The sequence below is a fragment of the Pelecanus crispus genome, chromosome Z, assembly GCF_030463565.1.
Source record: "Pelecanus crispus isolate bPelCri1 chromosome Z, bPelCri1.pri, whole genome shotgun sequence".
Lineage (NCBI taxonomy): Eukaryota > Metazoa > Chordata > Aves > Pelecaniformes > Pelecanidae > Pelecanus > Pelecanus crispus.
The window spans coordinates 38,397,296-38,422,254 of NC_134676.1; the positions used below are offsets into that span (position 1 = coordinate 38,397,296).

The window sequence follows — 24,959 nt, forward strand, 5'->3', positions numbered from 1 at the left end:
TTTCTAAGTTAATGACAAATCATTGAATTAGTGTAGATTAAATATTTTCTCTAGCATTAGCAATCTCACCAAATCTTTTAAAAAATTGTCAACAATGTTCAAGTTAATGAACATTACAGGATGCTACTACCAGTGAGGATCATTCACACAACTTCAAAAGGGTCTGAGTTAGGGGTTAGCGATTTTAACAATGATTTCCTAATGTTTTTCATCTTGATCTGTGTCCCTTAGGTTAATGTTGTTTGTACCACAACACTTTGGTATCAACACAGAATCATAGAATCGTTTAGGTTGGAAAAGACCTTTAAGATCATCCAGTCCAACCATTAACCTACACTACCAAATCCACACTAAACCAATCAAGTGTAGACTAGACTAAACCATGTCCCAAAGTGCCACATCTACCCATTTTTTGAACACTTCCAGGGATGGTGACTCCACCACCTATCTGGGCAGCCTGTTCCAATGCTTGACTACCCTTTCTGTGAAGAAATTTCTCCTAATTTCCAGCCTAAACCTCCCCTGGTGCAGCTTGAGCCCATTTCCTCTCGTCCTATCGCTAACTACGTGGGAGAAGAGACCAACACCCACCTCACTACAGCCTCCTTTCAGGTAGTTGTAGAGAGCAACAAGGTCTCCCCTCAGCCTCCTCTTCTCTAGGCTAAACTACCCCAGTTCCCTCAGCCGCTCCTCATAAGACCTGTGCTCCAGACCCTTCACCAGCTTCGTTGCCCTTCTCTGGGCATGCTCCAGCACCTCAATGTCTTCCTTGTGTTGAGGGGCCCAAAACTGGACACAGTATTCCAGGTGTGGCCTCACCAGTGCCGAGTACAGGGGAACAATCACCTCCCTGCTCCTGCTGGCCACACCATTCCTGACACAAGCCAGGATGCTGTTGGCCTTCTTGGCCACCTGGGCACACTGCTGGCTCATGTTCAGCCGGCTGTCAACCAGCACCCCCAGGTCCTTTTCAGCCAGGCAGCTTTCCAGCCACTCTTCCCCAAGCCTGTAGCGTTGCATGGGGTTGTTGTGACCCAAGTGCAGGACCCAGCTCTTGGCCTTGTTAAACCTCATGCAGTTGGCCTTGGCCCATCGATCCAGCCTGTCCAGGTCCCTCTGCAGGGCCATCCTACCCTCGAGCAGATCGACACTCCCACCCAACTTGGTGTCATCTGCAAACTTACTGAGGGTGCACTCAATCCCCTCATCCAGATCATCGATAAAGATATTAAACAAGGCTGGCCCCAAAACAGAGCCCTGGGGAACACAGCTCGTGACCGGCTGCCAACTGGACTTAACTCCATTTACCACTACTCTCTGGGCTCGGCCACCCAACCAGTTTTTTATCCAGGGAAGAGTACGCCCGTCCAAGCCATGACCTGCCAGCTTCCCGAGGAGGATATTATGCGAGACGGTGTCAAAGGCTTTGCTAAAGTCCAGGTAAATGACATCCACAGCCTTTCCATCATCTACCAGGTGGGTCACCAGGTCATAGAAGGAGATCAGGTTGGCCAAGCAGGACCTGCCTTTCATGAACCCATGCTGGCTGGGCCTGATCCCCTGGTTGACCTGCACTTGCCTGTTGAGTTCACTCAATATGAACCTCTCCATAATCTTTCCCAGCACCGAGGTCAGGCTGACAGGCCTGTAGTTCCCCGGGTCCTCCTTCCGGCCCTTCTTGTAGATGGGTGTCACACTGGCAAGCCTCCAGTCATCAGGGACCTCCCCTGTTAACCAGGACTGCTGACAGATGATGGGGAGTGGCTTGGCGAGCTCCTCTGCCAGCTCCCTCAGTACTCTCGGGTGGATCCCATCTGGCCCCATAGACTTGTGAGCGTCCAGGTGGCGTAGCAGGTCATTAACTGCTTCCTCCTGGACTATGAGGGCTCCATTCTGCTCCCCATCCCTATCCTCTAGCTCAGGGGCCTGAGTACTCTGGGGATGACCTTCTTAGGCTAGTGTAAAATAACTGCGAAGCAGTTCCAGATGCAAAATAGCTGCAGGGTCAGGCCCCACGCCTTTAGTCTAGAAAGAACTGGTATCTTTCTTGTTGTAAGCAAATGCATGCCCCACTGGAAATGGGTCAGCAAATGGCTTCTATGAAGAACAGGTGGATTGCACTACTGATTACTCTTTTATCACTGTCTAGTGTTCAGATTTGGGAAAAGAGCATTGAGTTATATGAAATTAAATTGCCTGGAGTATAACCAAAGTCAACAAGAACACAGATCTTGGGATAGGTATTAGTATTTTCAAACCACTGAATTCCAGTACAAGGACATGAAGTATTCTTTTTTAAACTGAGGACAACTATTACACGCTACCACCAAAGGCAAAACTTGCCCTCTGAATGCTGTATGATTAAGTCAGAGGGTCAGATATATAAATTTGGAGTTACTCCCTACCTTTCTCTAAGCAGGCATCGACCTGTGCTTTTTTCTTCTGGGCAGCTTGCAGGGCCAGAGTATTCAGATACTACTGCACACAGATAGCCCACATCTGTGACCCAGTTCTTCAAATTTTGCTCCCTCTGGTGAGTCCCATCTGTTTAGACCTAGAGAAGTAGACCAATACATTACTTTAATACCCCAGGGAGTTGATTATGCCTTCTGCACGTATTTTATTTTTACTTGACATGCACTGCCTCATCAGCTTTATAGATATGTTTAATAGTCATTACATTTTCATCAAAGAGCTACCAATGCAAAACACCAATGCAGGACAAAGAGAAACTAAATACTTAGGTATGAAACATACACATCCTTACAAGCTCCTGTACTGTGATGTTTGAAGCTTTATACCATTTCACATGCTAGAGAAAGAAATGGGTTCCAAGTTGTTGATCATTAACATTGCTTAGCTATAATCCCTCTTCGCTCTCAGTGGAACCATGTAGTCACACACACACACACAAAAAAAAAAAAAAAAGACTTGTAAGTGCATATGCTTTGGAGAAGGTTTTCCTGGTAGGCTCCATAGTCTATAAAGAATTTTCTTTTGCAAGTATTATATGACTGTTTTCATTTATAAATGACTGTATGAAAGGGATTGCACACAAAGGATGGCTCAGCCTCTGAAGCTTTTAGCGCAGACATTCTGGGTTTGGACAGAATTGCTGCAGTTAAGTTGTGTGTCCTCTGCAGTATTCCTTAAGGACAAATTATTCAGACACTAGTCTGCTAGGTAATTGGGAAAAAAGTGACATGTATGTGCTTTATGAAGGTAAGTCTGGTGCTTAAACTAAGAAATTTCATGTTTTTCCCCAAATAAGACTAATCAGAAATATCTACTTTGCATAGAGACACATTCTAAATATGCTATACACTGTGCATGAAGGAGCAGACACTTCACTTAGATGTCCAGAATGTTTTTTCTCACAGGGCATGCAGATTGGTCTCTTGCAGAGGAATGCTGCAGAAGAATTGTGTTGCTGAGATTAAGCAATCTCGTTTTAAAGCTTGGAGAAGAGGTAATCATGAGACACAGGCTCTAAATTAAGCCAGAGACTCTACATATTAGAGAAAAAAAAACCAAACCCTTTCAATTTCTCTATTCTGCACATAATTACGGAATAATACTCTCCTTGTCAGGACTCTCCTCCTTGTCAGGGTTATAGGATTACATCAAAGTAAAAGAAGAAAACCCCACACCAAAACCTTAAATGAAAAATTCTTCAGAGGTACAAAGCATAATTCCAGGAATTAAAGTGCCAAATTCTGGGTTTGCCAATCCAGCAGGTTTGCTACACTTACTCCTAGAAGAAAGGTTATTACCAATAATTTTCATGAACTTTCAAAGTGACACCTGTGTAGTTTTTAAATACACCACTGCATTGAAGCATGAAATCTTGGACTGATGGTCACTGGTGTTTGAGAATCTCTCTCTGCTGCTAGGGAAATTACAGAAACCAGAATAGTTTCTATAGTTATCTTAAAATCATTGCCTATACTGAAAAACCTGAACTGCTTTTATGAAGCAATGCCTGCTGTGTATGTTTCTTTGCTTTTTCTGCTCTAATTTCAAGACTCCCCTTTTCATTATAGAGCTGGTAGACGGTAAAGACAGATGCCATGTTACAGACTGGTTGTCATATCTCTTGAGATGCCTCTCAAGACTATCTCGGGAAGGCAGAGGAATACCAGAACAGTAAGCCCTGTACAGATCAAGAGCAGGTTGACAGCTGTGACAGTCCTGAGAACAAAATATTTTATTCATCAATAAAACTATAGTTTACAGTAGTATTTACTAAATAAATTATATAATTTCTCTTTTACAAGAAATAAACTAAAATCAAAGATATTTCAAAGACAATATATGTACACAACATAAGGCCTTGTTATAAATATCATTTTCTTCTCCTTTTCACCCACGGTGAAAATATCTCCAGAGGCTCATTTTCATATAGTATGTGCAGAGGTTTACCCTAACCCTTGTATGACATCAGTTCCAACTTCCACTGATGTTGACCTAAGTGATTAGAATGGAAGGGTCAGAACAAATGAAATTAATTTTATTCACCACTGTGCTTATTTTTAAACAGGTAAAGCAGGTAATAGATTTTGTTTGTGCATAGTTACAGAATGCATGCAAATGAAACCACTCGAGAGCTGATAAGAAAATATCACTTTCAAATCCAAAAAAGGTGATTGGCAATATAGTAGAAAGCAGCCTGAATACACAGTTCTTCACAGTTCAGCAAGCAACAGCAGATGATAGCAGAGCGTGGAATGTTTCACATCATTTTTGCCAGGCCCATCAATCCTTTCTATGTTTCAAAGATCCTGACACTTCTTAAATAAATTCAGTTGATTATTACTTTTTGTCTATTAGGCTCAGCAAATTCCTCCTTCTTAAATCAGGAGTGCAGAAAGTGCTCTTCATTAACCACGGTCACTTCTCTTAGTTTCACTCTTCGTGTATTCTTTGTTACTGGAAATACAGAAATGACAAACTCAGGAGTTGCATTTATTTGTTTTCTTACAGAATTATAAACAGGTAACATCTTTCTTCCCCTAAACAGGATGCAGCACAGTTTGGCAGTGATTCTTTTCTTACCTTGACCCTCAATCAAAAGCATTGGGTCTTTTTTCTTGTACAACAGCTAACCCCCATGGTGTTGCAGACATTGCAGTATGCTTACATTACATGGAATAGAACCACTTGCTGCTGCAAAATACTGAACACTCTGGACGTCAGAGAAGGCAATCCAAACTGAGAGCACTCAGCAGTTCACAACAGCTTTTATTACCCTGCTGAATTGACTGGGGCCTTTGTTACTTAAAAATGTTAGGGGAAAAACTGCAGTCTTCGTACGTCACATATAGAAGTCCTGTTAGCTTCTGCATGATACCCTTCCCCAGCTGAAAAAGGATAGTTACCCAAAAACTTTCAGGCACAACTAATGTTCTAGTCAATGTCATAGCTATTCTATCTCACAAAATTACTTAATAATGTTAATTCATTAGAGTTTTCTACAGTATCTTCTACAGAAGCAGCAGATCAACAAATAGTTGATCACTTCTTAGCATCTCTATGGAGTCAGATATGAATTGAAGAGAAACCTTCTTTGCCGAACTGATTACTACGACTCAAACTAAGGATAAACTGACAGCTGAACAAAATATTTCAGTAAATTGAATGCATCTCAGCTAACGTATCCAACATGGAGCAGGACAAAATGCCAAAACAAAGATATCTGTAATGACCTTACTCTAAAACCTTACTAAAAAATATAACGAGGGCGTAAGTTTGCATTTATTAAGCAGATTTTTAAGGTCACCTTTAAATTGTACTTTTCAATACAAGCATTTAACTAACCTTTAAATAGTTCAACAACAATCTAATCTTGACTATGAAAAACAACAGAAAATCTCTGAAGGCATTTTTAAAGCTTATCTTAGAAAAAGGTAACCAGTAGATTTAAATCAATATTTTAGTTATGACTTCTAGCACTAGACCTTGAACAATAATATTTCAACATTGTTCTGTGGCAACCTTTAAACCTATTACTGTACTGAGCAGCAGTGTTAGGGTGTTCATAATCACTGATGCTAGTGAGCACAGTGCTAATTTCTCAGAGGCTGTTCTCTCTCTAGATAGCTGTGGTCTGGCAATGAAAGTCTACTGCCATATTAGCACTGGAATGTGCTAAGGGATAAAGTAGTGTGTACTTATAGGATGCAAAACAATTTAATATGCAAAATGAAATTGTTGGACAAGTTAAATTAAATAAAGTGATATTTTAAAAATAATATGTCATAAGGCTTACAAGGATTTTAAAAAAAAATTTTTTTAAGAATCAGTTTGGCAAAAAAAGTTGAAAAATGCTAGTACTGATAAACTAAATAATGTTTTATGCAGCCAAGATAAATTACTTAAAATTCTCACTAGCACCATCTAGTTTCTGGCTGAAAGCTCAGATCTGAATGATTGCAGGTCCATTTTTGACAGATATAATGGTCACTCAACACAGCTTCAGACCCTCTGACCTTATCACTACTTTTCACTCTCTAAGGAGACTAGCAGTATTGCTGATCCTAGCTTTATGCTATTCCACTAATTACATAATGCAATTACAACTAGCTTATTCTTGTTCCCTTTCCTCTGATCCTTCCAAAGCACTTCAGAGGGGATTAGCAATGCAAAAAATATCAGCAAAGTTTGTATTACAGAGTTGGAGAAAACAGACCTGACAGAAAATTGTAGCAACTGCTAACTGTGTGAGTCACAGAAATGCTATTCATGGTACTGATGCCATTTTAAGGAGGTGCAATTTTCAGATGTTCATCTTTGTGTCAGGTACAGTCCAGTTTGTGCATATTACTCTGGAAACACCTCCATCTATTTCAAGGCACAGTACATGATCCTCTAAGCATCTCTGTAACCACTGCACAACTTTTGGGGTTACTCTGATTACAGATATAAGAAACATTTTGTGACAGAGACTGAGTTTGGCCATAGCAATTGGGTCCAAAATGATAAATAATGGATAAATGACACTACAGGATGCATTCCTGTAATCACTGTCTGAGATGTCTCACGCTGGGTATATAATGGATTTACAATGTTTGAGCCTACTTGAGGCTTTTTGTATTGGAGCATTTTTGTGCTCCCAGTTCTCTTTTCATGGATTTGTTTTTGAGCTGATTGATTTCCTCATATGGTGCATTAAAAGCCCCGGGCATGAGAATGTGTAGTTTAGTGATAGAATGTCCTGGCATTTTAGCATTTGGCTTACTCAGGTAACGTATTACTTGTAATCTGAAATGGTACCATTTTAATCTAATCAAGCACATAATTCCCATGTCTGATTTTCATGCAAGAGTGACTGAAACATTGCTGTTATGTTGCTTCCTACATAATGTTGCTTCTGCAAGAACACCTCTGCCAAACCACATTCAAGTGCTTGGTTTTTGTTTCACCTCACAACGGGTTTTAGTTTTATGAGAGACATAGGCCTTTTTTTCCTCTCCTTTTTAAGATCATGGATGGATGGATACAGGGATAAGATAGCTAACAGGAAGTAAAGGAGCAGTTACCTCACTGGATAAAACAAGTAGGTTTGCCCCCTTCAACCTTAATTAAACAGGATTCTACTTTGAGGAAAGAGTGCTTGATTGGTTCCAGTATGTGCACATAACATTTTAAGGATTATTCTGCTCTCAGGGGAAAGAAAGGATGTCTGTAAGTGAGGAGGCCTGAATTCCCTTCTCATAGTCCCAGAATTAATGTTCAATCTACCATATTTTTCCATCAGTATCTTCAGAGGAAATGGTGAGACAGAGAAACTGATGCCTCCAGGAAGAGAGCAACATGTCAAAATTTGAGGTATGCAGCACAGTGTGACTGTACACTTTTTAGCTTGTTTTCACATGTATCCTGCCTGGGAACTGCTTTAGTTTCAGCTGCACTTATTACTCCACAACAGCACCCTGAAGAAAACTACAGCATGATCAGAATTGAATGAAATGTTATGAAAGATCGAGAAGCAAAATATTTCTGAATGAAAAACAAACACCTCGTCAAGGAGTTATGGTGGAAGTACAATCCCCTAGCGAAAGTTGTATCTGACGAGGATGCTTCATGTGATCAGAGCCAGGTGGGAATTTTCTTCTCTGAAAGAAAAGTTTATACTGGAAGAGAGACCTTACTGCGCTAAACTGAAAATAGCTGAAGGAGTGAAAACATTTGTAAGAGAAAGTAACCGCGAAGATGAGGAGTTAGACAGTAGCCTGGCAGTCGGAAGGCTTTGAATATGAACTAGGAAATGCTCAAAGAGACAGGCTTTAATACAGAACTATGGGAGCAAGAACAGAAGAAAAGAGGAAGAGCACTGAGGAGTAAGAAGAGGCAGACAGTTTTGACAGTTTACCAGTTTTGTGGATTTCTACATCAAAGTCCTAAACAGAAGAGTATTACCTTCTCTATTACTGCCCATGTGCAGGACACCTTCTGTTTATCTTGGATGGCACCTTTTGCTTCTAAGTATCTGACCTATCATTGTATTATATATTCATAAAAGCAAGAATCCTTTAATGTTTTAATTCTCTGCAGAGAAACATTTCAATTTTCCAACTATTTTATATATCTGCTTCCTTCTGCAATCTTTAATTAAAAAATAATATTATTTTTATAGATTATTCAGTATTTGTTTCCCACTGTATGGTACTAGAATATTTGGAAGTAATTTACATTGGCTTATACTTACTACTTAGTGCAGATCACGGTTAGTCATATTTTATTCATAAAAGTTAGATTTCTTAAGTTATTATCTGGGTTAAAAGAAAATAAAAAAGATAATAAAAGAAAATAAACCAATGGAATTTTAAAGTAAACTTGGATTTGAGGATGTTCCTAACAGTGCTGCTTAGAGTGGCAGGTGTGTAAAATGCTGGTTTGCTGAACCTGGTCTTTGTTCAGAACTGAGGAACTCTGGGACCAGACTGCCCCTTCAGTTGCAAACTCAAGATGTCTCTGTACCTGTGTCCTGGAACAAAAATTCTTGCTGTTACCAGGTAAATTCTCAAGTTTGACATCAGCTCACAGTGTGAGTCTGCATGGTGTTCCCTTAATGTAACACCCCAAAACCAACGCTCTTGCCTGTAAGAAGTTGGGTTGTTCGGGGTTTTTTTTTTTTGTTTGTTTAACAATCTCTGCTCCACCCTACCTTACTTGACTCTCTGAATTTGTACACAATGCTGTTCAGCCAAATGCCATTTTTAAGCTGTTTTTTATAGTAAGTTAACACAATGCCATTTTACTACAATGTCTTTTCTTTCATTCATGGGATCAAAAATTCATAGCGCTTAATTTACTAGAGGACTAAAATTTGTCCAAGAAGTTTAGCATTTCAAAGCAGGAGGCAAATACATCAAAGGATTAGTGGAGTGAATGAAATTAAGCAAGTTAAGATATTTTTGATTGTAATATCTAGTGGGTAAGACTATAGCAGCTTGCCTTGCAGTAGAAACACAGACAAGGATTATTAACTACGGGATTAAAGGAAAATCTGGGAATGCCATTTAAAGCTACATTTTCTCCTTATGCTTTTAAAAGGTCAAAATGTATCTTGTAACCTTTTCAATTGAGGCTTAAATCAGCTAATGCAAAAATCACTGATTTGCTTTAGTTTTGAGACGTACATTAGAAATGACTGCCCTGTTCCTAGTGTTCTTGAAAACATGCATCTTTCCCTTCTAGCCTGCATTTAATCATCCTTCTATAAAAATAAAACTGCCTTCTGCCTCAGCAGCAGTGAATAAAACCAGTAACACACAGCACTGATCCTTTAGTATCAGACTTTCCCAACCAGAGGCTAACTGTTGTTTCAGGGTCCGCTGAAGGATGGTGGGGGGGCATTAGGAGGTAAAAGATTAGTAGTGCACAAAACCGTATCTTATTCTTCTTTCTTCCACAAACACCTCAGCATATGTACAGGGGTACATGTGATTAAGTTACAGCTCACTTCCACAGCAATCTCAAAATAGTTAAGGAGGCCTCCATGCAGTGTGTGCAACAGAACCTAGAAGGCAAGGGTAAGTAATTTCTCAAAATGAGTTTACTACTTAAGAAGTAACATGTGCTTAGCCACAGTATCCAATTTCCTTGAAGCTGTCAGCCATTGCATACCTAGACACTTGAGGTATGTGCCACTACCTTGTCTTCTTGTCTTGATTATTGAATTACAAGTTTGGATGTTTCAGGGTGCAGAGAAAGGGTGCTTGCTAGGACAGAAAAGCATCTATGATTCTTTCCACTCAAGACCTATTTATTCTTCCAGACCTTTGCTCAGGGGAATAAACACTGGGTGTTTGTATAACATCCAGTGTTGGGTTTTATTTTTCTGTTTATACTGATCAGTGGAATACACACATACTTACTGCAGTCTCCCAGACATAACATTAATGAACATTTTACAAGACAAAAACTAAAGAGATCACCATCACACCTGAAACTCCTATGGTCAGCTTTACAGAAAATATTATGTATGCCTGTCACTAGATTTTCAGAGCATTCCATCATCCACCCTATAGACTTCAAACTTTAAAAAAGCACTTCACAGTACTGAGCAGTGTTAGTGATAAACAAGATTGTTACATTATAAACCAATTCCAAAAGTTATCAACAAGAAGTGGGTTCTCTGTTAAGTGGGGCCACGAGAACCACAGAACAGCCTATGTTGGAAGGGACCTCGAGAGATCGTGTGGCCCAGCCTTTCATGGGAAAGGGAGCCTAGATGAGATTATCTAGCACCCTGCCCCATGGCATGAATTTTTAGAACACAGGTGACAGAAGACAACCAAAGATGTAGTCTTGAGCTTATCATACCGCAGTCAGATAAACTGCTCACTAGGAACCAAAACAACAAAGAAAAGATACATTTTTAATCGTATTCCACCCACCACAACTGGACAACCTTTCAGAGCAGAAAGGGGAGCCATTAAGGTAATTCATACTGAGCTCTACTTCACTGGCTTCAAAATCACTGATGTAAACATAGCATTTTCCTCTCTGAGAAAGTTAAATTTTTACATTGTGGAATTTTTAACAAAGAGAAAAGACTTTTTTTTTTTCTCCTCTGGAAAACAAATAGGAAAAAAACCCCTACCATTAGAGAAAAACTGAAGGGCATTTTGGCATACTTCATTTTTAACACAATAGTTAATAGGCACATAGATTCTTGAAGGATTTGCTTTGGCAAGGTACTTAAGCATATGCCTCATATAAGAAATACCTCAATGAACCTCTGGATCTTGAAGTTAAGCATGTATTTGAGTCACTTACTGAGTCTGAGTCAAAGGAATTACAGATGAAAAAAATCCATCAGAAACAGTTTGACAACTTACTAAGTAGACATCCAAAACTGAAGCATTATCATTTTCCATTTCCAGTGTGCTCTGTTCTGAAGTCAAGTAGATGGCACTGTCTTCTAAAGTGAATGTTGAACTTGAAGGCAACCCTTTACTGCAAAGAGAAGGGAGACTACAGTCAATCAAAAACACAAGTTACAGAGAACTCAGTCATAGCTGAAAATTGTAAAATGTTTCTCTGAAACGTAAAAGCTTCAAATACCTGAAAAGAGTGAATGTAAATGGACAAACATAGATCTGTTGACAATGGCTAGATAACTGGCAGCTCACATTTAACTAACGTACACAAACCACAGTTTCTATTCTTGCATTAACTAACATTTTATGAGGAAGTGATACTGTTCCTGGACTCTTAATATTTATTTCAAGAATGAAACTGTGTCACAGTAAGTGTGGGATAATTTAATTAATTGCAAAAGAAGTTACTTCCACATTAAACATGGTGTAAATTTTCGCAGCATTTCTTAATTCAAAATAGTGAAAAAAGATTCAGTAATTAGGCAGAGTAGCATTAGACTTTTTCATGCAGATATGGGATCACTTGCAGCCAACAGTTCAGAAGGAAAAGTGGGAGAAGAATGAGAGTCTACTGTAATTAGTTTAGCTCTGCAAGGAACTAGTATTTATAGAGCAGGCGCACTGTATTATTTTATTCATAGATATGAGTTTTTTGTTCTCTGCTATCCAGAAAGAGTGTGAAGCAAATGCAAATGCATCTGCACATGAATCTTGTTCTGTTTTGTAAACACACTTGGAACCACAAAGCTGAGACTCTCAAAGGTGTTTTAATGGAGTTAGGTGCCTATTATCACCTGTCCTCACTAGCTGCCAGAAACTAAGACTCCAGGCTGCCTTGAAAACTCAACTGTCAGTTTTGCAAAGACATTTTAAAAGTTCTTATCTATTTACACTCAAGGTGAGAAGCAAACAATTCTGCATTATAGCTGGGTATGAAAACATGGTTACAGCTACCAGTCCAGAAATGACTAATTGCCCCCTCATTTTGCAGTACTTTGTAATTTAAGTATGTTTCAGATGGGGTATAATTACAGAAAGGGCAAAGCTAGCATGCCAAGTAGAAAACAAATTCAAATGCTCAACAAAATAATGAATCATCAGTCACCCTCATGTCGTATTAGTGTTGAGTGCACAGCATTACATTTGCCACATTACAATGTTCCTTTTTTTATATAGTGTATTATGCATCTTTTCAATAGCAAGACTATTTCTTTTGTCCCGAGGGTGACCCCGCTCCCACTGACTTAATAGCATTGTTCTCACACCTGTTACTTGTGTTCTACTGAGCAACATTTCAGTCACATCAGTTTTCTGCCAATGCTTCATTTTGCTGAAGGGGGGGGGGGCAGACAGGAAGGGAAGAAAATGAGCTGTTGCCAAGTGTTAGACTATGTTTTATCATCTCCCACAAAATAACCTCTAGCATATAATGATACTACTCTTGGCAAAAGGCAGGGGGAGGGGAGGAGGCAGGGGAGTCACTTTTGCTTGCAGAATTTTGATCTCCGCTGTTGCACACTTCAGGCCTCTGAACGTACAAAGGCCTATATATGAAAACCACGTGACATGAGATGAATGTGCAGTGAGCAGCTACTACTGCTATAAAAATATGCAAACCCAGTGGTCAACCCTTTGTTCTGGAAAAGAGCACTCTGCATTACTAACTGTAAAGCAAGTCGGGCAGGCTGTGGTGTATACCTGGCTTTCACTGCTGCATCAGGCAAGGTTTAAAAGCAAAAAAAAAAAATTATTGAAATAGTTATTCTTTTCATATACATATCAGGCCACATCACTGCCACCTTCACTGCTGTTATTTTTAACTTCTTTCACTTCCCAAAAACCTCTGGAACCTGTACTCAAGATGAGGTGAGGATTCTGCAGTTCACACCAGTGGCATTTTATTTTATAACCTTCATGTATCAGAAGACTAAGGGCTAGTCCTCCTATTATTTCACTTTAATTAACTGGCTTACTGTGACATTCAGTTTTCTTCCTCTTTTCTACTTTTCCATTAGAAGGCATTGCGCTTCTTTTGCTATTAGTTTGTTAAATTATAATCTATGTTGGTTCACTGCCTGCTGTGGATAGCAAACAATAGCAATGTAAGTTCAGCACTTGTTCTTGGGATTGTTAAGCTACTGGTTTTACCTATAACCTATAACGTAAAAACAATACCATCTTTTGGAGTGTGCCTCTTTTTTTTTCCTACTTGTTACAGAAACACACTATACAGTCAGGCAGAAACTGAGGGTTGAAACAAAACCAGCACGTTAAAAAAAGTCAAAGAGAAGCTCCTATGAATGTCACAATTTGGATATTTAGTAGTGAACTGCCTAAAAAAGAGATTTAATATATAGAAACAAACAATACATAAAATATAATATATATTAACATACAGAAAGGAAAAAGAAAAGGGGCAGAAGAAAGTACAAAGATATAGTAATCTTACATACAGAAAACCATCAGTGACTAAAGTCCCTTGAACAAAATCAGGCATGAAAGGAAGAGAATGAAACAGCCCAGATGCCAGTCCACCTTTTCACTTACAAACAAAGAACCACAATTTATTTGCAGATAGCAATCTCCTTGCTGCTGTGACTTACACACTGAATAATTGAGAGAAACTCTGCAAATAAGGCTCATCTCCTGCATGAAGAATTGTTTATTAAAAGAAGTGTATGAAAACTGTTGGAAGACAGCTTGCTTTCATACACCTTAAGTTCAATAACTGGAGGTTTTTCTCTATTTAAAAGAACATGAATGGTCCACTTTGGGACGCTAATCTGTAACGCATATGAAGGAGAAAGTGGAAATTCCAAGTCACTGCCATGTTAATTTGCATCTGGAGCCCATGCTGGTGTCAGTATGAAAGCAACAGCTTTTGCCAGGAGGTGAATTCTGCTGCAACTACAGTATAGTGCTTATATGTAATAACGTAATGACACCTTCTCAGTTACAGCTACTTAGTTAGAAATCATGGCAGAATATGACAATCGTTTTGCTGTACTTACCTTGCAACGACAGCATGGAAAACATGCGTCCCAACTGGCTAAGCGACTATGAACTACATGAAGATACACATAAGAACAAGACTTCCAATTTTCCTATGAAAAGGGGGAAAAAATCAAGAAGCGCTTTTTTTTTTTTTTTAAGGTCTCATGCTTAGTGTTAATGTGGATCCTATTTTAAGAAGCACTAAATACTCTGTCCTTATGCTGAAGTGAGGAGAAAAGCTATACTTTGACCTTCTAAATCAGCATACTTCAACACATTTAATAAAAAAACCTCAAGGCTCAAGTTCTCTTCCTCTTGAGTAGAAAATAAAACCTTCATTTTCTGAAGTCCTTCTAAAATGCTCTCTTGGATGTGAGATGCAAAAATAATCCTCACACAAATTAGCTCAAAAAGTTAAAGACAGTTAGGGATTGCTACTTGCAAATATGGAAAATGGGATGTTGGGCACAAGATCTTCAGTCAGTATGAACAATTAAATTCGACTAATTTTCTGCAGATTTGTAGAACAGCGTAACTTTTACACATCTTAATCTAAGGATGATATATGTAAGATCCTATTAAGTTTCTAAGGAATAAAGGAAAAAATTACATTTTGTCAAGGAACTAGCATAACGAGGCAGTAATAATAATAATAATATCATCAAAAGACTGGTGTCCTTCAAACCTTCCCAGATTTTAATTACTATTTCTGTCCTTCATATTTTATTATACTAAACTGAAGTGACAGTTTTAGAAATAAAAGACATCTGTTTTCTTCACAGAAAAACAAATATGCCTCTTCATAATGTGTCGACTTGCAAGGAAGCCTGCAGGACAGGTAGAACTCTTCAGTCTCCCTTCCACGTCACTGCACAGCCTTTGAAGAACAGCAGAAACAGTGCCAGGTAGTAACAACTGACTGAAGCAGAAGTTTGAGCTGTATTTTGGTTTTGGTTGTTTGGCTGGTAGTTTTTTTGGTTATTTTTTTTTTTCCTCCTGCACTGTGAAGAACAGCTCTTGTAGGAATGTAATTATCAGCTTCTTTCAGATAGTGCCAGAATACAACAGCCATAAATTAGAATGAGCCACTGTGTCTTCCCCGTTGTGAAGAGCTGTAATAAAAATAGGCTTTGATGTCTATCTTTGGATGTCAGATATGCTCTCCTGTAGCATATCCCACAGAATATTTATCCCCTAAACAGCAGCGCATTTGCAATGTCCAGTGTGTTTGAAAACTCTTATATTAGCTTTTGAAAAAATTATCAGCTCATTGCATCATGAGTTTTCATCTTTAAAATCTCTGCATATAGAAGTTAGTCAGAAAAATGTCTTGTAGCATAAATGAGCAGTAAAACTATTGTTCTAAGGTACAACCCAATACCAACTGTTGCAGAAAATCTGTCCTGCATACATATAAATGTGAATAGGGACAACAGGTACTTATGGACCTGTTGAACTAAATGCATTAATTAGTCTCATGTTTACAATGTAGAAATATTGTATCACCTCTAAAACCCAACCTTGCATTTCATTTTTATAAATTACATGTGTGTCTGGGAAAGAAAAAGAAGTAGGTCAAACATAGTTAAACTCCCTTGTAATATTTCACTAACACTGTTGACAAACATCAAAACTACAGACCTGAGAAAACAATAGATATGACTGATCTTCTAAATGCTGCTTCAGGTGAAGGAGTCTGACAGTGAGTCTGTGCTACTACACTCATGCAAATGGCAAACCGTGACATGTGAATCAGTAAACATCACAGTAAGCCCGTCAATTTCACAACAGTCAAACATATACACCTTTGCAGGTGCCAATTAAAATCGTAAGACCTGTCAGTTTTGTACCTGACATACGTATATAGTTGAAAAGAGATGGTGTAAGCAATCAGAATTTAGGAACTCAGTCTAGATTACAAAATACTAAGTAATAACAGCCAAATCCACTGAGAGGTACACGTCAATGCGTACGAGCCCTTGGAGGGATCTACACATGAAGTCTGTTCAGAGAAGCTCCTCTGGATCCTCCTCACCACAAAAAATTAAGGTAATGGAATTAGACTTGCAAAGATGAGTACGGAGTATGAAAAGCAGTATGCAGAGGGACAATTTCAGTCAAGGAAACATTTGCTTATGTATTAAATAACTACTATTATATTACCACTGGAGTTTCACATGCACATTTGTGTATTTAACTGAACAATATTTTTAAATTTCAAGTTAAAAAAAAAATAGGTTTTCTTTCTACATTTCAACAACCAAGTTGTTTCCAGAAACACTGGTTAAATAATTTATAAAACTTCTTTCCTCTCTGAAGGAAAACACTTATGATCTTTTTAGAGCTCTATTAAAAAAAATTACAACAAAAAATGCTGCAAACGGCATCAACAACTGAATGGGATTAGATCAAATTAATTTAGTAAACACAGATGGAGGCATTCCTACTTCAGTACCTGTGCAGAGATCTTCACAAGAAAGCTCACAGCAATGTAAGAGGCTGCTTTTAAAATGTACCAAGAAGGAAAAAAAAAAATCCCAACACCCTGTTCAGACTGCAATGTGAAATTATGTCATTCTGTTCATCTAGCACAAGGAGGCAAAGGATCCTATCAAGTTAGGAAACAGGAAAATGGTAACTCACTCTTTAAAGTGACATTGATGAAATTTATGATAATTCTGCAGACTGGCTTATGATACAGCAGTATGTCTCAAGGGAAGATAGTACAGAGAACCAAAGTATGAAGCAACATTGTGTATTTCATGATACCGCAATTTGGTGCAAACTATGGGAAGGCTCACTGCTTTCAGATATATAGTGCTGTTTTTACACTTAGAGCTGTGAGATTAAAAAAAAAAATCCATAAAAAAAGTCATATATATATATATTTGCTGGTGAAGGACACATTCTTGAGCTAATATTCCTTCCGTAGGGCTAGCAATGTCTGTTCCCTAACAACTGTTAATCCCAATTACCTGATGGTAAGGTCAGGTAATGCCACAAGTATCAGCAGAACCTCAGATCTACACTGGCCTGTTGCAAACAGAACATCAAGTTTTCAGGAGGTGTTTATTTTTATTTTTCTGAATGGGTGGAGCCACCTTGTGAACATTTTAAAGACAAAGGGTCCCTCAGTCATGAAGGTGAAATAAACCTTGGAACAGAGCAAAGTCTTCTCACTCTGCCTTGAGGCTGCCTACCTATATCACACTAGAATTGAGGAAAGACTCAAAAGCAGGGGGGTGACATCTCTTGTTATTAACCAGAAACTTCTAGACAGTAACTTTGAGGAAAAAAAAAAATTAAACAGGTATGATGTAAACAGAGTACTATATTTATTTACTGCTCTCTCTTCTATTAATTGTTTGCTTAATATCCTGTTGAGTTACGTAGCAGTGGTTCTCCTTCTGGAGATGTGAGAGGATGAACTTTTGTAACAGGAAAGAGAGTCATCTGTGAAATCACACAGGCTACTTTTCTGAAAAAATTATGTGCCTTTTACATATCAGTATGTATCTATAGGCTTGGAGCAGAAACAGGTGAAATTAAAGGGTCACTCAAGGCTAATTACGAAACACCATACTTGGAACACTGTCTCAAAGCTGACTGAGGAACTTCTGTTCACAGGACTAGTCCTTTAGTCTTTGTTAGGTCCTTCTTCCATTGTCAGGGACAGTGACCTTTGCCTTTCGGGACAGCACTGATCCGCGCCAGGGACAGAACCTCTGCTTTACTAAATATTTGCCTATCTTACAAACTTTCATTAAGGAAATACTCCTCCTAGGTCTTCTAAAAAATTATCTTTGTTACTGCTTTCTTGCCACCCTTCACAGCTAAATTATTGAAAATTATTCAGAATCTCCAATAAGGGCAAATATACAATGGCAAAATATGAAGTCTCTAGTTTTGTCACAGTTACTAATCATTTCTATTTAGAGTTTCTAGCCTTTATTTTATACACAAGCCTCAGAATAGCAGTGGGCAAGCAAATAGTTTACATCTGAGAATCAATCAGCTCTTCTTGCTTTGCTGGAGTTAATGTCTGTTCTGAAATCTTACTTGCTATATGGTATTTAATATTGAATCTAAATATTTCCATGAAGAAAATACTTAATGTATTGAGTAATACACTTAAATAATATATCAGTAGAGCAGCATTATAACCACACAGACTACTTCAAATAAGATTTGTAACAAAGTAACATTGATTTTTTTCCAGAATCATACATTATTAAGCATTCTCTAATATCTCAATGACTACAAGATTAAGTATAAATGGCTCAGAAAACTTTAAATGGAGCAAGAACTGTATTTCTTTTCCAGGAAATCTAGATGCCTCATTGATCCCTTGGTAGTGATACTAACCACTTGCTACTTGATACTAAGGACTGATAATCCTTAACCATTTACACTGAATTAAAGGATTACTCAGTACTCTTCTGGCTCTCAAGGTAACTCATATTACAACCTAGACTTCAGTGAAAAGCTAGTAGGAAAAACAAATTTCAGATTAATCTTTCTTAACACTATGAACTCCACAAGATAGAGATCATCATACTAGGTATAAACCATTGAAATTTAGACATGCCTTAGTAAATTAACGAAACTGATGCATCATCCAGATTTGCTTTACACTTCACATTTGAAGCCAGAGACTGAAATTTTCTATTTTGATATGTGTCCAGCACAAGCATTTACATGCTAAGAAAGATTCTTTTATTTCCACAAACACTTCATAAACCAACTACAATAAACCCAAATATTAACTTCTGACACCACTGGAGAGGGGGGAATTCTGTTCACTGAGATGGCATTGTTTTCTTCTAATGCAAGCATATATCTTTAAGAAAATATCAAACTGTAATATTAAATTAAATAGATATTAGTCTTCTGTGCAACAATGCTTTTTTGATGCTTCTTCAGGACTGCGGGTAGCAGTGTTATGCTCTTTAAACCAGTATTCTTCAATCTGCTTTTCTGCTAAGTTTCTTGCTCTGTTAACCTTGTCACAGTATTATTGTTCCAACAGAACATAATGGCTAAGCAAATAAACACAAATTGTTTATTTAATTAAGTACCCCTGAACACTTTTAGACCTTATGCATTAGGATATGCTTTAGATATGTTATTAACTACCTCAGCTGTAATCCCATAATAGGAAGAAAAAAGAATGACAGCACACCTTAAAACACACAGAGCTTGTCAGATACAACAAAATATAGCTTCTACCAGCACATTAATGAGATTTACAAATTATAGCCTTTTTTCAAATTAAATAACTGAGCTGAAACTGACATGTACATGGGACTTCTGCATAAAAGACTTAAAAAAAAAATCTCATAATTAATCTCTTAACAGCAAAACATGCTGTCAGCAGTTGGTAACTAAAAGTTCAAATTTCTGCAACAGCATTAGCATAGCTCCATTGATCGCCAGTTTTAATGCAGACTTTTAGAAGGGCAAAGACAAATTGGGGGGGGGGGGGGGGGGCCACAGGAGAGAACAAGAGAAATCCCTATATACATGGTGTGTCAGAAAGAACACTTCAGTGGAACAGAGGTTTTGTACAATTTCAACAGTGCACTAAGTTCTCACCCTTAATTTTTAGATGGAAAGAGAAACAAAAGCCAAGCAGACCCCCTCCCCCATTTTTACAGTTACTTTCTCCCATTCAGTAATGATCAGCCACAATGAATGTGCTCAACTGTGCTGTTGCCCTCCTGTTGCTAAAGCAGTCTTCTCTTTTATCTTGGTTCTTAATTAAAAAAGGAAAAAAAAAGAAGCAAAAGTAATTCCATCACAGGAGAACTGGGAAAGCCTTGTTTTTCTTTAAGCCACAATTACATGTCACTTCAATCACAGTCAAATTTTCTTTCTTTCCCATGGGGATTCCCCCAGTGTCTTAGTGCATCTGTACACTGAGTGCATTAGAACATTCAAGTGTGTTTCCTCCACCTAGCTGCTTACTTTCATGAAGCTTGCAAGAATTTAATCCTCTTTGAATCAGATTCAGACAAATTCATCTAAGCTTTAGAAGCTAAGGGTGGTGGGTGGACAGACAGAACGTTTGAACTTACCACACAAAACTTTGTTTACATAGAAAACCAGACTGGCAAAAGGTGTGATTAAATATTCCTTACAACAGGGAAACTAATACCTACAAATCCCTTCCACTGAAAAAACAGCACAAGATTTTATTTTTATTTTCTAAGCTGTCTTTGAAAAGGTTGTTTGATAGAATGTCAAGTCATGGGACATTTCAGTTCAAAGTTTGGATGATTCAGGAAGTTTTGACTGTGTAAGAGAAAAAAAACCCCACAAACCCTCCAAAGCCTTCCAAAATTTCAAGTGGTCTGCACCAAAAACCAGCAATGCAAAGGTAAGGCAAACAAACAGCTGAGCTATATACAGAAAAGCAGAAAGAAGAGGAAAGAGAAGGCTGAAGTCCATAATTCATACACATCTTACAGAAAGGAGGTACAGAATACGTAAGGAGAAACAAGAATTAGATTTCATATAGATTATTTTCCTAAGCTCAAACATATCAGAAGAATTCAGCAATCCTCCTTATTCAGCAAACCTGCAGTATCTTAGCATTGCTCTAAAGACAGAGAGGTGAAGTACCCCTTTAAGCATCATGGGATTTTTATGCATCATGGGATTTTGGGTTAGTGACTGCAAGCCATGAGACCTGCTGAAAGATACAATAGAAAGTCTTTTTCCAATGTATCTTGAAACTCCTGTTTAAAACATTTCCAGAAGCACCTGTAAAGGCATTAACCTCCTTCAGCTCCTTGCAATTGTAAAAGCAATGTCAACTGAAACAACAGTCATACTGCTCAGAACATTCAGATTTGTCATCTTTAATTTAATTCATCAGTACTTACTAGGAAAACTTTACCTGGAGGGGGAAAAAAAATCTGTTATCACTTCTGCTATAAAAATAATCCCTGATATAATATGTAAGTATTACATTTCCTAAGATAAAGCAAATAAACCCTTTCAAAAGAAGGGTATTTGGACTCAAAATTGAACATATATTCTAGTGGAAAACAGACCTTTTAGGTACTAAAATATCTCTGCACCAAATATAAACCTACTTAAGGAGGCGTGAAAAATCCTTGAACATTTTAATAGAAGCAATAAATTGTCAATTCTGTTCTCTTAGTAAATGAATACTTGACATTGCTTATGACAGAACCACTTGACCGAGAAACAGCTTCATAGAACAGAAACCAGCTGCCTTCTGACAAACAAGAAAGCCTACATTTGCTGAATAACATATGTCATGTTCGTCCATTTTTTCCTTTTTATTTCCCTTTTTTAGATAAAGTTCCTTTTACACTGAAAAATACAGCCACTTTCCCTTCCCCACTACTCCTTCGTTCATTACTTTTACCAGTTCCTGTTCACATTGCCTGGGTAGCACCTTGAGTTTCCTCTAACTCTTCAAGGACTGAGGAATAACTTGGTGAAAAATAATTAGCTAGCAGTCTGGGAAAAAACCTCATAATAAGATGTATGCTTATGACTGCTGCTCAGTCTCTCTTTTTGCTTGAATCACAAGTCCCTAAATGCTGCTCTGCATTATCTACCAATTAGCTGTGCTAGTTCTAATCTGTACCAAGCCAGGCCTACATAAACCCTCCTCACATGATACAGCCTCAGGAGCCAGCTCCAGCTCAGCAAGTCACTTCTGTCTGCTTAACCACATTGGCAGCAGTTCCTCGCTTCCTGCCATGATCGCTGAGCACCCTCAAGCAGAGATGGTGCCAAGCTCCTTTCTCATATAAAAATGCCATCTCCCTCTCCTTGGAAAATTATTACATTCATGATTGATAGAAACAGAAGGTAATTCTGAAAAAACAAAGTTAAAAATACAGTGTGTGCTTCAAGGTATCCAAAGTATTACTGCTCTCTTTTTAATGAGGTAAATAACAGCATCTGTCTTCTCACTGGTATGGGCACATACTGCTCATTAGCATTAACAGGAGTCAAGGAGCTGTACAAATACCATATTATTTCTATGCACACAGGATTATCTCCCGTTATTACCCTAAACCAGAGATTTCTGACTGGTTACAAGGAAATTCATGTACTCTCTACTTTGTGCCAGGACACTTTGAAGGAGAAGGAAAAAGCCTGATGAAGAAACTAATTCTATTAAACAACATGGAGAATGTCATAGTCAATTACATATTTAAAGACTGAAAGCAGGCTCACATTTGAAAACAAATCATTCATTCAAGCTTTGTTTCAAAGACTGCTCCAGGCTTTCCATTTGAGACAAATGGCAAAGTGGAGTCCTGGCATCACAACATTTTGTTACTCAAAAGCAGAACTCCAGCAAGAAAAATCTAAGACATCTACAACTCAATGCATCGTTGTAGCATGGGTTTTTTAATGTTTTTATTTCTTTGCCAGCTTTTCTCATGGGAGGACTGAAGTTCCTCCAATGTACCATAAAAATATAAATAAAACTTCAGCTGGATATATTATTTAGTGCCATGAAGAAGGGAGGACCTCCCTGCACTGATGCAGAAAGCAGGGGTAGGTACAAAACTCCGAATGCCCAGAACTATCTTGGGGAAATTAGTTTAATACTGAGCATGCTTAGCAGCTTTCTTAAATCCTAAAAGAAAGATGCTAGCTATGACAGGGAAGCTAATCCTCATGAATTGTACGTACTGAGATTGTGACATGAACCAGTACTCGGTCAGGAGAAAAAATTGCCACTGAGCCTTAGCTGAAGAGGATACATCGAGACCAGCAGGGATGTTAGTTGGTCAGCCCCTGTGGCAGATCTCCTGGCTATGGGGCAAGGTCTTTTGCTTTGACGCAAGACAGAGAGCACCACATGCCTATGAATGCTGGTGCAAGGTCTGCTGTGTTAGAGAACGTGTCCTGTTGCACTGATGAACTGAAAGTATGCAAACCTGGACTGCAGAAACTACAGTTCCAATCTGATTTTGTAAGATAAGGACGTGCAAGGTAATAGTATAACTGACAGCATGCACTCGATTTTACGTTATTTCATTGACTGAATCACAATTGAAGAGTAAACAAGTCTAAACATACAATCAAAGTGTCAGTCTGCCAAAAACCTTATTTATTTTAGAATTATTTTGGAATATATTTGCAGGAAAATATCATGGACTTACTTATAGCTTTTCTCTACAATTAACTTATGGAGAGTAAAGCGTATGAAATACTCTTTGAAATGTTTTTATTTGCAGTAAAGAACTCTTTATGCAGACAACTCTGCAGTTCTCCTTTGCTAAATGGTGCAAATACAAAGTAGTTCTGTAGATTTATTCGATGCTTAAAGCAAATTAAAAAACCCAATAGTCTACAACCTTGTTTCTAGCAAAGCTAAAGCTTGGTAAAAGATCATGGAATATTGAAGTCTTACCGCTAACTTTGTCAGAAAATGGACAAGACTGACAGAAGTTGAATTGAAGGAGCTCTATTTCTAATAATGTGTATTCATTAGTAATTTTATTTTCTAAAGCTTGTGTAGGTGCATTTTGGGACAACTTGTGATGGTCCTGTAATGAAAACTTCATCTTTGTTACACCCTAAACCATACCTCATTCCAAAGTTTTATAGCAAAACATCAGACCCACGGAAGATGCCACATCAATGAGATTTATTTCAACTTAATGAAAATGGAAGCTGCAAATATCACTTTGATCAAGTAACTCTGCAAGTCATTTTACTTATGAAAATGCAGTTGGTCAAATTTTAATAGGAGGTAAAAATCCTACTGCCTCAAGATTGCTTTTAAAATAACTTGATCTTTTTGGACAACATGCAGTTTAAAGTAGAGAACTAAACCTTTGCACAGGAGTAAGCTTATCAAATTTATATAGACACTGTGTAGTCCAGGGTTCCAGATTATTCCAAACCAAGTTCAAGATACTTGAGTTCACAGCAGTTACCCTTCTTGACAAAAAACAGATACAGAAATAGCTATTCTGCAGTACAACACATGGTAAAGAGATCCAGAAGGAGGCAAGATGACACAACACAGCACACCTCAGGTATACAAGGTAGAGTACAGGCACACAGACAGACGATCTCCCAGCAAGACTTACTGGCATAAGCATGGTATTGGACAGTCACGGCTAAAGTACGTTCAAACACAACTCAAATCACATTCAAGCTAGCTCACAAGCATCTGTACAGCTTTTCTTGAAACTTGCCTGTTTTTATCCTTCCTGGGTTAAAATTAGATAGGCTCTAATCACACCCATGGGTGAAGTTTCATAGAAATTCACTTCAAAAAATGGTCATTTTGAAAGAAGTTAAAGCAGACCACTCAGCACTGTACATTCAGAATAAAGATCAGCTTGAAAGTAGGTCCCTTTTCCCAGCACCTCACAGTTTTCTGCAGCTGTTTTAGGCTACAGCCAAGTTACAAGAAGTATTTTCTACCCTGATCTTAATGTAGTGTGGTTTGTGGCACAGCGTAAAGGCCTAAGCAAGTTTTTAATGCTCAGTTTAGTTTTGGAGTATGACAAAAAAATTCAAAGTATACTATAACATTTTTTGCTGTGTTTATGCTTTCTATTGTGT

At 38.1% G+C, this 24,959-nt stretch overlaps 1 protein-coding gene across 1 annotated transcript in view; it reads right to left on the minus strand.

The window, feature by feature from the left end:
- Positions 1 to 4,489: 4,489 nt before the first annotated feature.
- The window catches only part of PIP5K1B (phosphatidylinositol-4-phosphate 5-kinase type 1 beta), a 109,409-nt gene continuing 88,939 nt past the window's right edge, over positions 4,490 to 24,959 (minus strand). Inside the window, exons 14-15 of the mRNA XM_075725899.1 lie at positions 11,346 to 11,463; positions 4,490 to 4,929 (exon numbers count right to left, since the gene is read on the minus strand). Coding sequence (XP_075582014.1) covers positions 4,927 to 4,929; positions 11,346 to 11,463 — 121 coding nt within the window. The 3' untranslated portion in view covers positions 4,490 to 4,926. The remainder of the gene's footprint in view (positions 4,930 to 11,345; positions 11,464 to 24,959) is intronic.